The sequence below is a fragment of the Ambystoma mexicanum genome, chromosome 4q (genome assembly GCF_040938575.1).
Source record: "Ambystoma mexicanum isolate Mex_15411 chromosome 4q, UKY_AmexF1_1, whole genome shotgun sequence".
In the NCBI taxonomy this organism is placed as follows: domain Eukaryota; kingdom Metazoa; phylum Chordata; class Amphibia; order Caudata; family Ambystomatidae; genus Ambystoma; species Ambystoma mexicanum.
Genome location: NC_090928.1, coordinates 1,291,535,787 through 1,291,548,167, shown reverse-complemented (window position 1 = coordinate 1,291,548,167; position 12,381 = coordinate 1,291,535,787). Strand labels below are relative to the sequence as shown.

At 48.0% G+C, this 12,381-nt stretch overlaps 1 protein-coding gene across 1 annotated transcript in view; it reads right to left on the bottom strand.

Moving 5' to 3' along the window:
• Window positions 1-12,381, bottom strand: part of LOC138467383 (zinc finger protein 91-like) — a 257,857-nt gene that overhangs the window by 68,073 nt on the left and 177,403 nt on the right. The window contains exon 10 of the mRNA XM_069607338.1: window positions 6,611-7,388. Within this exon, the coding sequence (XP_069463439.1) occupies window positions 6,611-7,388 (778 nt within the window). The remainder of the gene's footprint in view (window positions 1-6,610; window positions 7,389-12,381) is intronic.

Genomic DNA, 12,381 nt, shown 5'->3' with positions numbered 1-12,381 from the left:
TCACAGATAATCATAGGCATAGAGGGGGAGGAGGGACAGTTCTGAACAGAGATGGAAGAGATCAACAGAGTATTTGAGGAATACTATAAAAAAAACTATATGCTAGAACAGATACGTGTACTAAGGAAAGCGTAGAGGTACTTAGAGTAGATGGTACTCACTAGCATCGGCGAAGAAGCCCGAGAGGCACTTGATGAACAAATGACGTAAGAAGAAATGCAAGGAGGCCATCAGCTCACTGGGCACGGAGGGGCCGACAATGGAATTATACGATATACTTGCCCCACGACTATTTAAGGTATGGGAAGAATCCTACATAAAGGGCAACCTCCCACCGATAATGACTGAAGCGATCAAAACAGTGCTCTTGAAGCCGGGCAGACCATCAAGGGAGGAAGCCTCATACCGCCCATTGTCGCTGATAAATTCCAATGTGAAAATACTGGCCAAAGTTCTGGCAAACAGGCTACTCCCATACATGTTCCTCTTCGTCCATCCTGACCAATCGGGCTTCATCCCTGGCAGGTCCACGGCCTTCAATTTGCGGCGATTGTTCGGGATCATCTCTCAGATAGACCCCCACGCATCTGCAGTGGCAGCCTAGCTCAGCGCTGAAAAGGCTTTCGACTGTGTCCTGGAACTTTTTATTCAGTGCATTGAGGGGGTTTGTGCTGGGAAGTCGTTTTAGGAGATATGTAAGGCTACTTTATCTGAACCCAACGTCGAACGTCCGCACCAACGGGTTCACATCAGGATCAATCCCACTAGCCAGGGGAACCCGACGGGGCTGCCCTTTCTCACCCCTCCCGTCTGCATTGCCAATCGAACCGCTTGTGCGACAGGTGAGGGACAGGCATGGGCACAGAAGGATACATATAGCGGGCCCCCACACATTATTTCCCTATACGCTGAAAACGCCTTATTATACTTGCGAAACCTAGGGTCAAATATTAAACCAGTCATGGAAGAGGTAGCAAAATTCATGCATCACTCAGGATACAAAAGCCATACTACAAAGTCGGGGCTATTCCCCATTAATGGGTGGCACTACAGAGCCTGAAGATCTAGAAGGATTCAAATAGGTTCAAGCTAGCCTGAAATATCTGGGGGTTATGGTATCACGAACACAGAAACTGCTGTATGAAAAGAATCACAAGGCATACCTTAATGTACTTACTGTGAAATTAGACATGTGGTCTACATTCTCAATGTCCCTATATGGTAGGGTCTCACTGCTTAAGATGATAGTGGTGCCCAAGTTGCTTTACTACTTCAACACCATCCCATATGGCCGGGGCGCCAATTCTTTGCGAAACTACGATCAGTGGCAATGCAATTTGTTTGGGAGTGCGGGTGGACCATAATCGGTTGGGAACCATTAGCCGAACCTTCTTACCGGGGGGTTTGGGGGAGCACTAGCCACCCCAGATTTCGAACAGTATTACCTAGTAGCACAGGCTCATTATGGAGGGTACTGGTACCACTCCAACTCCAGTCCACGACACCAAGCCCTAGCGTTTACGGAGTGGCCCCGACAGACCTTAAAAACAGTCATTCTAGACACAACTACATTGATGCATGCACATCTGACCCAGTGCGCACGACGGTTAACGCATGGTACCGAATATTTAAGCACCTGGATATTTCCTCCCCATACAGTAGCAAAATATCCTTATGGAATTGCCCAGGCCTCCCCCAACATTTGATATAGATATCCAACTCTCATGGGACCCAGGGAAGGAAATGAAGCTGGGAGATCTATACCCAGAAGGTAAATACGTAACCGAGGAGGAATACAAGGCAAAACTGGGAGATAATCCAGTCAAAATATTACAATATTTCAGAATGCGGGTGGCAGTGCAGAAGAGGTGGCCATCATTTCCCAAGGAACCGGAACCCTCCGACTGCATAGAAACCATAGTGCTAGAGCAGGAGTGGAAGGGGCTGATCTTGAGGCTGTATGGGCTGATACAACTGCGAAGGGAAAATGGGAGAGGGACTTAGCAACAAACAGACGAATCTAAGTGGCAGAGATCCTGCTGCCTAACCCAGGACCTCTCTTAACACCTGCTAACGACTCATCCAATTCAAAGTGCTCAATAGGCTACACTACACTCCAGCGAAGGTGGCGCGATTTTCTCATGACACATCAGACAAATGCATGAAATGTGAAGCAGAAGGAGCAGATACAATCCATATGTTTTGGAGCTGCCCCAAAGTGACACTGTTCTCGGAAGAAGTGGCGGAGGTGCTGCATACAAGGAATACTTCCTCTTAAATACCTGCTGGGAGACATCATTGACTACTTCCTCTTACATACCTGCTGGGAGACATCAATGACTACTTCCTCTGACATACTTGCTGGGAGACACCAATGACTACTTCCTCTGACATACCTGCTGGGAGACATCAATGACTACTTCCTCTGACATACCTGCTGGGAGACACCAATGACTACTTCCTCTTAAATACCTGCTGGGAGACATCATTGACTACTTCCTCTTACATACCTGCTGGGAGACATCAATGACTACTTCCTCTTACATACCTGCTGGGAGACATCAATGACTACTTCCTCTGACATACCTCCTGGGAGACAGCAATGACTACTTCCTCTGACATACCTGCTGGGAGACAGCAATGACTACTTCCTCTGACATACCTGCTGGGAGACACCAATGACTACTTCCTCTGACATACCTGCTGGGAGACATCAATGACTACTTCCTCTGACATACCTGCTGGGAGACATCAATGACTACTTCCTCTGACATACCTGCTGGGAGACACCAATGACTACTTCCTCTTAAATACCTGCTGGGAGACATCAATGACTACTTCCTCTTAAATACCTGCTGGGAGACACCAATGACTACTTCCTCTGACATACCTGCTGGGAGACATCAAGGACTACTTCCTCTTAAACACCTGCTGGGAGGCATTGGGATGGTCAACCCCAAAACTTGCAGACTGTTCAACATGCCATGTATTATAGCACAGAAAGGTATATTATTACAGTGGAAATCTAAATCAGCCCCAACAATACGTGAATGGCTCAGAGAGTTGCCTTATGTACATGATCGAGGGGAGGGGTATCTTGGGACAGTGATGGCAATAAACAGGCCCAAGGACATCTGGGGCCCATTCCGAGAATACATGAGACACTCTGATGTAAAATGTGACAAAATGCAAAAGGGACAATTGCAATTATGAATGTATGACACACATGCAAGAAAGCTGTTAACTGTACAACCGTAAAATGAACGTCAATGTAACCTGTCCACCTGTTACCTTAATAACGTTTTTTTTTTTAACGGAATAGACACAAAGAGAAACACAAAATGCTTTTTTTGCTTGAGCGTGGCGTTTTATATAGGAGGCTCACAAGCCGCCTTGGCTCCCATTGTAAAAGTAAAGAAAAGTCTCCTTATGCAATGACTACAACGTAAATATGTACAATGTAATGCGGCCAACAAGTGGCAAATACATCACCATTATACCAGACAGCATGGAGACAAAACATGCGGTTAGAAGCTTTAACGCTCGCTCCTTAAACATGGCTGCCACTATAGCAGAGCCTTCACCATGAAGCACTCATTCTGCATCGCAGAGCTTCTAACTGGCCCAGAGGTCCCGCTACTATGCCTCTTCAAAAGGCCTGGAAGAGAGCTAATGCTTTCTGTCGCCAGACCACCCAAAAATCCAATACCCGTGTAGAGATGATTGTACACGGAGGTCAGAAGATGGGTAGGTCTTCGCAGCGATGGAAAGACATGTAATCAATCGGTTAGATGAAAGGAGGAGCCAGCGCAGAAGATGGATATGTCTTCGCAGCGATGGAAAGACATGTAATCAGGGTTAGATGAAAGGAGGAGCCAGCGCAGAAGATGGATATGTCTTCGCAGCGATGGAAAGACATGTAATCAATCGGTTGGATGAAAGGAGGAGCCAGCGCAGAAGATGGATATGTCTTCGCAGCGATGGAAAGACATGTAATCAGGGTTAGATGAAAGGAGGAGCCAGCGCAGAAGATGGATATGTCTTCGCAGCCATGGAAAGACATGTAATCAGGGTTGGATGAAAGGAGGAGCCAGCGCAGAAGATGGATATGTCTTCGCAGCGATGGAAAGACATGTAATCAGGGTTAGATGAAAGGAGGAGCCCGCATGCATCCCTGTTTTAAAACATGACTGGTCCGTCTCCTCTCTGCTGCAAAGCCTGCGGCATCCATGCATCAACACACGTGCACCAGGAAGTTCCATCAATAAACGACACGGATTTTACCCTTTTAAGGTTTTAAACTATAATGTAGTGCTAACAAAACATGTGTCTTTTGCTTTAGGGTCAACCAAATTATCCCCGGGGATAATTCATTGTGAATGTCACAGAGGGAATAATTTTGTTCCGCTCGACCCTGTCATAAGATTCGCAATACATGTTCTGCGAAAATCTTTCTTGGCGAGTCCAGGAGAGCCAACGTGTGGCAATTAGAGCAAAGTGACTTTCTTCTCTGCAAACCAGCCTGAATGCTCACACACTTGGATGGATTTAGCCGACAGGCCACTACAACGAAGGTTCTGCTGCCAACAGCCTTTAATGTTCGTCTCTAGACTTCCACTAACCTCTGAAAAAATGCAATCGGCTGAATTACATTTTTTAAGGAAATTGTTAACCTGTTAAAGGGGGCAAAGGAATAGAAAAGTGAATTTTTCCATTCTACACCCATTTGGATCGTGAAGGGCCTGTTGATATTGGATTGCCGTCACCTCCAATTTAGTACTGTTGGCGGACCTGGCCACCTGCTTGCCAGTGCACTGTATTGGTTGATCGCACCCAAGCAGAGGTCTGTTATCGGCCTCTTCAAGGGCCCTCCTTGGCTACTCCCTCCACAGTTATCAACTTCATTACTTACACATCTCGTAAATGGCCTTCTGCCCACCGACAGCAGACACCTTGGAACATGGCCAAGCACCCCCCCCCCCCCCCAGCCGCCTCCTCTAGCCACCCTGCTGACCTCATTCTCGCTCTGCAACAGACATTCCTCTTACTTTGCTTCACATTGAGCATCTAACACCCAATCTAACCGTCCTGGCTTTCAGTGAAGCGCGCATCACCCGGCACAACGCAGCCCTTCCTGCAGGTCTCCACGACACATCTGCAACCGGCTCCCACTGCCCCATTTTGCTATCTGTTGCAGCCCAGCTTTCAAAGGGACGCTTCACAAAGTTGAGTGCAACTGAGGATTGATACAAGGATTCCAGGGACATGGGCTAGAAGAGAAGGAAGTGATGCTGGGAGCTACTACCTGTATCAGCTTAAATTTATTGTATATACTACTCACTGTGTGAGGTTCCACATTCAGCACCATAATATGACTCACTATTCATGACCTCTCTTGCACCCACCGTTAGCCTTTTTTTCAAACAATAGCATACACTTTTAGGCAGAGCATTAAAACACAAGTATTATCTATTTTCATTGTACTCAATGTATACCCCTCCGAAGGGTGAAAAACAAAGTATAGAATTCAAACAGCAGGTTGTACACACACCTTTGTGCTGTGCTCAGCTCAATGCATGTGTCCAGATCACCCGACCTGGTGTGGGAGTTGAAGAAGAAATCAATGTAAACATGTGCCCATGTGTTATTTACAGTACCGTGTCCCTGGTGGGTGGGGACAGCAACAAATAGTCTTCACCCCCCTTGCAGGTCCTAACATGTTTGCGGCTTGGAAAGGTGTGTGGCACAGTGGTTGCGACAGAGTGTGCGTTTACGATAGGAGAGCTGTTTCCTAGTCAGACTGATGGAGTGGGAGAACTGCAGAGTGAGAATAGAAGTAACCAAGACTAATTACTTGAATGTATTTGCTTGGGTTCACATAAGCAGTAAACACGGATCTGATCTATGGTGGCACAGTCTGTACATTAAGTGTGAACATGTGACTTTAAAGAGGATTTGGGAGACAAAAGGGTGGCTGTGCGATTTGAGTTCCTAATGCAAGCAGTCAGTCTTCATCAGTGAATCACAGATTTATAGTGGGTGATCCTCCCAGCTCCTAGCCTGGCCTCTCCCCAGAGGAGGATGTGAAGGGAGGTTGATGCTCCCTTCCCTACACTTAGCCTGTAGTATCTTTAATAACAGATGCAATATTTACATTCAGCTGAGCAACAGGCCTCAGGTCAGGTAACATGAAGACCGTGCATCCTTGCTCCCTCCCAAGGCCCAACCAGTCCTGTCAATCAAAGCACCAGCACTCCTTCTGCTCCGCCCCCAAGGCACTCAAGGCTTCGTGAGAGGAGCAGAGCACAGCCAGTGCTAAACTCAGCTGTTTTTTCTGCAAGCGCAGCGGTAATGGCCAAAATTGACTGGTTCCTGGCACTTCACACCAAGCCAAACGGATTTGTAGTAAGTTAGTAACCCTCACAAGTTACAAATCGCACGCTCTACATGTATTTAGTGTTAAATCATCTTGTCACGTAGTAGATCTAAGTAAATTACTAAAACAAGAGGTTTACCAGTTCATATGTATTAATCAGGGTCCCTTTAACTCTACAACAGTTGCTGCTGAACTCCATTTTGACCTGTGCATAATTAAAGTAGTTATGATTACCTGGTTTCTCCTCTCCCGGACTCTCCTTCGTATCTTCTAGTGGATTCTCAGCCTCCCTCTTCCAGACGGGAGTCCCAGCGGCAGATTTCCCACCTCTCAGCGCGCGCTTACGGCCTCTTCTTGAGGTCAACAGCGAGTCCTCTATTAACTTGACGGCACTGTCGAGGGTTTGCACCCGCTGCTGGCGCAGCCACTCCCCAGCACCACCAGGTAGGATCTGAGTGAACTGCTCCATGAAAATGATCTCGGACATCTCACTGGTGGTCCGGCTCTCTGGCTTCAGCCACTTCCTGCCCCAGTCCTTCAGCTGATGGGCAACCGTCTGCAATCTCACCCCGGGTGTAAACGTGAGACTGCGAAACTTTCTGCGGTAGCTCTCCTCACTTACACCCACATTACCGAGGAGGGCCTCTTTCAAATGATGGTAATTACTGGCGATGCTTGGAGGCAGTGCTTGGTAAAAAGTCTTAGCTGCGCCAGACAACAAGGGGGTCAATCGGGAAGCCCACTCTTCTCTTGGCCACATCGAGCCCTCAGCTACACACTCAAACTCCAAGAGGAAAGCTTCTAGGTCATCCTCAGAGCCCATCTTGAGGATCTTGGGACTCGGGTTCTCCGATCTTGACAGAGGTTGCACTTCATCCTCTTCCGGGTCGCTTTCAGACTGCTCTGGAGAGTCCTCGCGCGACTCATCAATGGATGAGTTAACTTCTTCCAGGTGATTCTCAGTCTCCATGTTGACGATGCGGAACCGTTTCACTTCAAGGAAACGTGTTGAAACCAGGTATCACAAAAAAAAGAGCAAGACACCAAACCATCCCTCGGATCAAGGCTTGAAGTGATCCCCCTCGGGTCAAGGCTTGAAGTGATCCCTCTGCCACATCACAGATGTACTCTTCCCCCTCCTCGTGTTCGAAGGCCACTCTTCCTAATGTTCTTCGAAAAAACGTACATGTGCAGGGGGATTTTGCAGACAGTTGCACCTGAGGAAACAAGTGAAATTAGTTATTACCAACATTCAAGAGCAAATATATTCATTTATGAGGTTTGTTGCCTGAAAACAAGGCCAGTTCAGTCAGGGATTGTAGCATCACCATAAACTACGGATGTCTCCAGGTTTGTGAATGGTGGGTTCGGGTGTAAACCAATCCTCTGGCATAGACAAGGCATTTGCTAACCCAGCCTCAGCTATAGTCAAAGCGTGTGCTAACCCACCAAAAGCAGAGTCTGGGAATTACCAACCATGGCTCAGCTATAGGTGGGCTGTATGTGAACTGAGGCTTGTGTGAAATGTATGTTTCAGATTACCGAATATCAGCAAAAGGGGAAGCACATTGTTGGGAAATTGCGGTTCTTTTGCAGTTTGCTACCAATATTAACTTAAGTCTCTGAACAGGAATTATCCTTTGCTGGGCCGCCGGTTGAGGCCTCATTGCTTATACTACATCTGTGCGTTGTGTGACCGACTGTCAGCCCATGGCAGACATCCTTGGTCACAGAGAGGCCAATGATGTTAATCCAGTTCCCAACAGGAAGTTGCTGGTGACTGGAGAGACATTAGTTATTCTGTCTTCCATTTTAGGTGAGAAGAAAAAGGGTCCAAATGACTTTTCCCCTTTCAGGTAGATGCTCTTGCATGTGGGAAAGAGGATATACACCTTTTTTGTTTCAAACTGGTGAGCCAAAGCATAAGTAGCTTTTCAAAATGGATTACTCAAAATTGCAAAATAACTTGATTAGCAATCCAACATATACGAGTAGCAAATGTGTACATCCTCACTTTCCATCTAACACAGTACACAACTCTATCCCTCTCACTACCTCTCTTGGACTGACCACTACCTTCTCCCAACACACCAGAAGCTCTCCTCCCCTCTTGAAGCAACACACCTTGCACGGCCACTCGGATTCAAAGTCACCAGACCCATGAACAAAGTGACAGTGGCTGCCTTTGCCTCCACCTACTCTCCGCCTCCCATTCCTGCAGCTGACTCCCTGACACAGCTCTCGCAAATCTCAATCTTTCTATCTCCAACACTCTTGCCCCGGTCGCAAGGGTCCGACTGAAGCCTTCCAAAAAAGGCAACTCTTGGTATGACTCCGATCTGGCTGCCCTTAAACGCAAGTGTAGGGCAGCTGAGTGGAAATGGATCTCGTCTGGCGGACCATCCGACAGACTGGCCTGCCGCCTCCTCCAAAGGCAATATCTGTACAGAGCTACAGTGGGCCGGATAGCCAGGAAGGTCGGACCCTGTTTGGGTTTTAAGGAGCGCTTGCTTCGCTCTGCTGCTGGTTTCTTCCCTGGGTACTGCAGGACCCTCCAATCTTCCTACTTCCGATCAGTCAGACAGTCGCTTCAGGTACCGTGAGCCTGCAGGAACTACCAGGAATGTATGCCTCAGCTACAGCTCTCTCTCTGTTTTAAAAGGTACGGCGCAAATCCAGTTGTTAGTTTCGTCCAGCCGCGGTGAAAGTGCTCGAAATCTTTCTCCAATCCGAGGGCTTGTCCTTCTTTTCTCTTTGAACTAACTTTTCTATCAACCAACCTCGTCCGGAAACCGTGCCACAAACTTTACCGAAAACTACACTGAACTGTATTATCTTGAGCAAAAGACTTTTGAACCATTGACTTTGGCCCTAAGCCTTTTCTATCTGATTTTATCACTGTAGTCTCTCTTATTCGCTTGCCCCTGAGTACTTACCTGTTGGTGTGGATTCATTTCTGTTGACTTTTGTCTTTCCCTCCCTTTTAAATTGGTGGAGTGCCATTTTGCTCCCACTTCATTTTGTGAGCTTAACTTGTCTGGAATTTAAGGGAAGTGGTGTGGTGAATTAAGAGAGTGATTTTTAGACTGCTTATAATAGTGTTATGTTATATGACTGAAGAGTGAAATAAATATATATTCTTTTACTTGAAAACCTTGAGTCAGTGTTTGCCTGAATCATAGTAATTGCTGTGCTTTGTGTAACTATTTGATACTGCTCACTTACTCTTGAGATAAGTCTGGCTGCTCCGCTACTGCTACCACTCCAACTGTGTAGTACAGGCTTGTACCAAAGGTGAAATTGTACTGTCACATGTAGTCTTAATTGTGTGTGGTGTTCCTAAAGGGTACTGCATATAATTCTGCCTAACACCTCCACACTACATATATTGGTTGCTTCCATGACCATCAATCTGGCTTTAGAGCATCCAGAGGCACGGAAACAGCTCTTCAACCTGCTCTCAAACCTTGACACCAATACTCCCTCTTTCCTCATTCTCCTTGACCTCTCCTCTGCCTTTGACAGGGTTAACTACAACATCCTGATCACACGTCTCAGTGACATCGTTGGAATCACAGGTCAGGCTCTGGCGGGGTTAACCTCCTTTCTCTCCGACCACCCATCCCAGGTGAAACCCAGAGCCTTTCTCTCCACATTCAGCGTACCCCAGGGATCTAACCTAACCTCCTGGTTTTTCAATGTCTATATGGCTGCACTAGCACACGCGATTGACACTTTCACCTTTAACTTCCAATGCTATGCGGATGACCCACAACTATCTATCAGGCTACCCCCAGCCGCCTACTCCTCCTCACTCATATCCGATTGTCTGTTTGCTATTCAGTCAGGGTGTGCTGCAAACAACCTCTGCTTCAAAGCCTGCAAGACTGAGATCGTTCGCATTGGGACCCCTACTCCTGCTTTCCCACTTTCACTCTGGTCGGCCTCCCTTGGCTCTGTGCCCGCACCAACCTGCGAGGCAAAAAAAACTTGGGGTCATCTTTGACTCCACTCTCCCCTTCACCTCTCACAATATGAACATCTCTAAAAATTCTATCAGCTACACCTCCTCACTGTGTGCTGGACAGCGCTGCAGGGGCAGGAAACCTCAGCAACCGGCAGCGGTTGCCAGCTTGGAGCGGGTAGGAAAAACAGTGTCTTGGTTGCTTAACAACCAGTAGCATGAGGTCCCATTCTCACATAGCAAGGACGGGCAGAAAAGCATGAGGAAAGGCAACAGAAGCAAGATGCTCTATCTGCAATGTGTTAGAAAGCATGTCATCATATTATATATTGCATGAAAACCATGACTCAGACTCATCTGTCTAGTCAGGCAGTAAACAAATTTTACTGCGCTCTAGGGTGGTGACGGAGGTATTTTCTAAGTCACATGCAAACAATGTCAAAAAACAGTACCACAAAATCCAAGACATTTGAGAGAGTCGCAAGGTCAAGATGTTGGGTCGATAGTGGAGCTGACTACACTTTGATGAATGTATGTACACGGAGAGAGGAATTTAAATGTGAGCTGTTGTAGGCTATGGCCGCGGCTCATGCGTATGGAGAAGTGCCGATTGAAACGATAGGAGAGTTCAGGGCAGTGCTACTGTTTAGAGATTGCAGAGCAGAAGGCTTAGTGCGGGTGACGAAAAAGGGTGGTAACCTATTGTCATGGGATGCCCAAGCTGATTAGACCCCAAGCATCCCAAGCAAGTACTGCATGGGTTACGGCAGTGATGTACCGTAGAACATAGACGAGTGGTATCTAGATGCGTTTGCAAAAGAGCACAAGTTATTTGAAGGGTTTTGTACCTTGTATAAGGTTGATTTCTGATGTTGAGCATGTCAGGTCCTAAACTATGGCTATACCCTTAACACTGAGGTCAGACATTGAGGGGAAAGCTCAAACGAACTCACCCTCTGGAATGGCCTCCCTACCCCTCTTTAAAACTTGAGCCGGACTACCTGAGGTTCCGGAAGCAGCTCAAGATCTTCATTTTCACCTCTGCTTTCTCTCTCGCTCCCCTGCTGATCTTTCTGTCAGCTGCGCTGACTGGGTACCCTCAGAGTCTCACTGCGTAACGGGCTCCTCTATGCCCAGTGTTCCCTGCACTGCCTCCGGGACTAACGTGCACACAGGGGCTGTGACTGAAACCCTACAGTCCCCTGCCTCCTTGCACTTACCGAAAGCCACGCTTGCCTGGTTGCTCGTCCTCAGAACAATTCTGTCCTGAATGCCCTCCCTCTGCACTTTGTGTTGTTGCACTTGCACGATCTGAATGACACAAGGCCTAGTAAGATAGTTTGTTTTCTCATCTCTCTGTCTTCCCTCCCTTGTCGCGCCTAGAAACACTTGTGTATAGGCATGTTATAAATGACTTATCATATATCACAGATTGGTTGTCATTATTGTGGTGTCCCCATGTACTATTTCCAAGTCCTTCCCACCATCCCCTCATGTATTAACTAACCCAACCCCTGCTGAATGAGACATCCAGACAGGGGTCTGCTAAAGCCATCAATGTCCACGTCTCCCTGAAAGCAGCGCCCAATCCCTCCATGGCAGGGGAATGATTTGCCTCCAGGGACCGGCCTGGAAATGCAGAGCTCCTGCCTTCCCCTCACCCCCTGGATGAGCACCCTTGCCCCTCTCTCACCTCTTCGGGGCGCGCTCTCGGTCCCCAGCGCTCGGGGGCTGCTTGGCGGGGCAGAGGCGCGGCGGCAGCCGAGCACCAGGCAACGGGGGCTGCAGGACAGGCCCGGGGTCGGTGCTGAACTGCACGTGCTGCCGCTGCCCCCGCTGACCCGGAGCGGCATTGTTCGGCCCGGCGGCAGAGCGCAGCCTCTCATTGGCTGCCAGCACCCAGTGACGACACCACGGCAGCCCAAGGCCGTTGATTGGCTAACAGAACCCCAGGGCGTGCAAGCATTGGCTCCCAGGACACAGCCCGGCGATGATTGGTTAGAAAGAATCCGAGAGAACTGTTAGGCAACAGTTTCTCATC